A 4342-nucleotide genomic window follows, 5' to 3' on the forward strand; every position below is an offset into this window, starting at 1 on the left:
TCACCACCACAAGTCTGCTTACCACTCATCACTGAGCCCCCTCACCCATTTCCCTCACCCCCAACCCCCTTCCCCTCTGGCAACTGCCAATTCGCTCCCTTGGGAGGACCATATTTAGAAGAGAAGCAATACTCCTTTTGAGACTTCTCATAATTATCTCCCAGGGATGGAGTTCTGGAACTCAGTTATTTTGAAGACCACATAAGGGCAGGGAGTGTATATAATTTAAAAAAACAAAACAAAACCAAAAAAACCCCTCTGGGATATTTGGGGCATTTTCCTTGGGCCTAGAGAAGCATGCTGTGTGAGGAGTTTCACCCATTAAATTAGCTTTAGATTTAGAATCGATATAATCTACACATTGTTGGTGATGAGAAATTAAGTAACAAAGAGATGCCAGATTATCCGAGAAAAAAAAAATCAGAAAGAGCTCTGTCCATTACGTGGCTTCTGTTCAGAAACAGTGCCTTCCCCAGGGCAGGAAAGGCACCCTGGTGGACGGAGAAGCTGACCTCATCAACACACCAGACATCTGCTTCCTTCAGACAGTCTGATTTCCTTTTATTATTATTCTTTGGTAACACAAAAGCTGGTGGTTCAGGGAAAGCGTCAGGCTGGATTTTCACTCTGGCGCAGCAGCAGCCAGGTCAGAGGGCAGCAGCTTGGGAGGGAGGCTTCCTTCAAAGCAGGACCTGCCATCTGAGCTGCTGTCTTTATCGCAGAGGTACAGAAGGTTCTCAGGGCTCTCCTCGCCACCCAGGTCAGAGTGGAAGCCCTTGAGGGCCAAAATGCGGTACCGCTTCCTCCGGTTCAGCTTATAGAGGCGAATCCTTTCTTTTTCTGCCTCTGGGTCAGCGAGAACTCCGTCCCAGCGCAGGCTTTCGTTGATGTGGTTGGAGAGGTTCTCTTCTATTTCCGCGAAATGGGGGAGATTTACAGTGGAGTAAGGCGGGATGGGCTTGTGTTCACCTTTGTCCTGTTTGTGCTCTTGCCTGGGGCCATGATCTCTGCTGGAACTTAAGATGTCGTGAAAGGATGAGGACAGCTGCTGACTCCTCAGGCACCGACTCTGCTGTTTATCTGCTGAGCAGATCAAGGGTGTTAGCCTGTGTGGTCAGGCTTGCCCTCAGCCTGCGCAGGTGTGATGCCCAAATCCCCAGAGATGTAAGGGCATGGAGACCCTTCCTGACCTAGGGCTCAAAGAGCCAAGCCCAAGGGCCTCCTATATACCCACTGGCTCTAGGCTTTCGGTCAAGTAATTTGGGGGAAAGATGAACGAACGGTTTACTGAAAACACACTATAGGCCGGGTCCTTTGGATAAAGGTGATAAGCCTTATTTTCCAGGTGAGGATACTGAAACCCCAAAAGTCTACCTTACCAAAATTACATAGTGAGAGGTAGGGCCAGGATGTGAACATAGGCCTGGATCCCAGTGCCCTGTTCCTATTCTTTCCACCGTGCCATTCATGCTCTTTATCTCACCCAGGTACCGAGCAGTTTAAAGAGTCTATGACTCCACCTGGAGTCTGGACTTGTTTACGATGGGAAGAATGGAGAAAACAGAAAAGCTTCCTAAATCTGATTGTGGAAAGCAATATCATGCCCAGTCAGGAACTATTTCTGCTGTGTGGCCTGTACTGAGGTGGTTTTTTTTGTTGTTGTTTTTTTGTTTGTTTGTTTTGTTTTTTACATTAATACCATTTCTGAATTATAGAGCCCTTATATAAAATATTGTAAGCTGTGGTTCTTTCATCAGCCTATCCTTCTGCTTTTTGGGTAGACAGACAACCCCCCCCCCCCCACGCAAAAAAAGAGAAAATAAGAAAATAATCCTCTCTGGGCATTTCTCTTTCTTCCTATTCCTCAAAAACTATTTGGTGTCCCCTGCTGACCGTAAGAGTTACATGCCACTATTCTTTCCAGAGTCAGAAACTAGGCCAAAAGACAGTAAGTTTCCTAATTTGGTTTTGCAGATACACGTGGGGCTTTCTGACCTCAACTCCAGAACTTTTTTTTGCCTATGAAGATTCCACCGGAGGAATTCATTATAACCTTCCTATTGCTCCCTTTCGCAAACCACAAGGATGATGTGGGGAAGGCTGCCACTCCCCCTGCCTCCAGCTTACAAGCAATGCCAGCTCTACACACAATAGGCCAGGGCCCAGAAACTTGAACTAAGGACTACCTGTGCTAGAGGTAAGAGCCACCTCCCTGACAGTCAAAGGCCCAGAAAGGGACCACACCAGTGGAAACAGCACTCAGAGGCAGGTGCCTTCTATGTCATCATTACACTCACTCTCCCATACACTGGGTGCTCAGTGCCTTTATCAAGAAATCCAAAGGCTGCTGAAACAGGAACTTGGTGAAATATTGGTACTCTATGGGCTTGTGGCAGGTGTTGGCGTGTGTATGAAGTGTTTGTGGGAGGTGGGGGTTATGCACCTGAGTGTGTAGCCAAGTACCCATATGTATGTGTCGCCTGGGAATGTGTGTGCTGGTTGAGGTATCTGTACTTTAGTTATATTTTTGGTGGTTATAATGCTATCGGGGGTGTTGTTGAGGGTGTTGGGGATTATGTAGCAGTGACTGGTGTGATGGTGCATGTGTAGTTGAGGGCAGGAGACAGCCTGTGCAGGAAGGATTCTTTCTATGCATTTACAGTAAGTCTACATAACATCAAGAAGGCAGGTGCCCCTAACACATGGGGCAGAAAGCAAAATCCTGTGTTTCTGTGACTGTTTGTCACCAGTGTCTTAGTATCTTGGGCTTGGGATAAGTCTTGGTGAAGATGAGGGTATCTCTGTAGGACGGCTTGACATTTCTTTGGGGAAAGTGTGGTTATTTAAGATTCTGAATTTTAGCTGAGGGATTAGGAAATGGAGAGGGTGTCCATGCAAAGCTGAGTTCCTGTGTGGAGCTGGGAAGCTCTGCAGGAATAACGCTGGGGGTGTTGGGGATCTCTGTGGGGTAGAGGGTCTCCACGAATGTTGAGAATTCTCCATGCAGGACTTGGGGTCCTGTGGACATGTATGGTTTTTATGGGCAGGGCTGGGGCATTACTGTGCTGCGTTAAGTGGTATGTGTGGAGAGCGGGAGGACCTCTGTTTGGGACTGGCGAGTTTCTGTCTCTGGTCTGAAGTGGTCCCCAAGTAGATGGCGGTCTCTGTGAGGAGTGAGGACAGGTGACCTCGGAGAAGAAACTGTGGTACTGGAGCCTAGGCTGCTGCGCTAGTTGCTCCTCTTACCGTCCCCCTTGCCGGACCCCTTGGTCTTCTTCTTCTTCTTTTTCTTCTTCACCTTCCGTTTGTTCAATTCTGAGGCGCTGCCTGCGATGGGGGGCAGTTTGGCCCCCAGGCAGCCCACAGTGCCACCCTCTCGCTCCTCCTCGTCGTCCTCATCGTCCTCGCCCTCTTCGCCGTACCCCGAGGCCCCTACCACACCGCGGCAGTCCATCAGCCCTCCGCGCTGCAAGCGCTGCCACTTGCGCCAGGGACAGCCGGAGACCCCTGCCGCCGAGCCCGCGGCCGCAAGAGCTGAGCGCCCGGTCAGCGCCACGCGTTTCCATGGCGACCGCCACACACCGCGCGTGCGCAATCCAGGAGCGGCCGCCCGGGAGCGTAGGTGTGCGCATGCGTCCTTCAGCCTGCGGGAGACCTCTGCACAGTCCTAGGTTCGTCGGGGAGGAGTGAGGGGAGAGTGTATAAAACTTGTCCTGACACGTAAGTCCACCTCCGTGCCTTTTAAAATGCTGTTGTCGTCTCCCTAAATTTTTATGTCCCGAGTTCCAGTCTCAAGCGTCTACCCTGGCCTTTCAAGTCAGTCCAACGTGTTTCCAACAAACTTACTTCTCCGTGGTTCTCAGTGAGCAAAACAGCTAGACCAGGGGAAACCTGGTGGCCCTCCCTCATCCTGGCGGGGACTCACGGCCATGCCTGGCACTTGAGCTTCTGGACCCCCGTCCTAAATGGTCTCTCTGCTTCCAAAGCCTCCTCGCAAGATCTTTATCCGCACACCCGCTGCCACGAACTTTTAAAGACAATTGGCTGGCGAATTTCAGTCTCTCGCCTAAAGCCTTCCAGTGGGTCCCCGTCACAATACCTTACAAGGCCTGGTGTGATCTGTCTGCTTTTCTTGACAGGTTTATCCACCACAGATTGTATTTTCCAAAAACGGCTGCAGTAATAGTGCCTTTCCCGCCGTGCTCTTCGAGAATTTTGCCACTTCACATCAAGTGACAGAGTCTAATTCCCCTCTCCTTCAATCTAGGTGGGTTTGGTCGACTCACTTGTAACCCATGGGATGTGGTGAAACTGATGCTGTCCCTTCTTAGCTAGGTCAGAA

At 50.2% G+C, this 4342-nt stretch overlaps 1 protein-coding gene across 1 annotated transcript; it reads right to left on the reverse strand.

The window, feature by feature from the left end:
• Nucleotides 1-536: 536 nt before the first annotated feature.
• LIAT1 (ligand of ATE1) lies at nt 537-3931 on the reverse strand. The gene is made up of 3 exons (XM_059147418.1): nt 3926-3931; nt 3247-3667; nt 537-1080 (listed from the first exon to the last, which is right to left on the reverse strand). The coding sequence occupies exons 1-3, from the start codon at nt 3929-3931 to the stop codon at nt 623-625; spliced, it is 885 nt and encodes a 294-aa protein (XP_059003401.1). The 3' UTR covers nt 537-622.
• Nucleotides 3932-4342: the final 411 nt, after the last annotated feature.

Source organism: Mustela lutreola, chromosome 15 (genome assembly GCF_030435805.1).
Source record: "Mustela lutreola isolate mMusLut2 chromosome 15, mMusLut2.pri, whole genome shotgun sequence".
NCBI lineage: Eukaryota > Metazoa > Chordata > Mammalia > Carnivora > Mustelidae > Mustela > Mustela lutreola.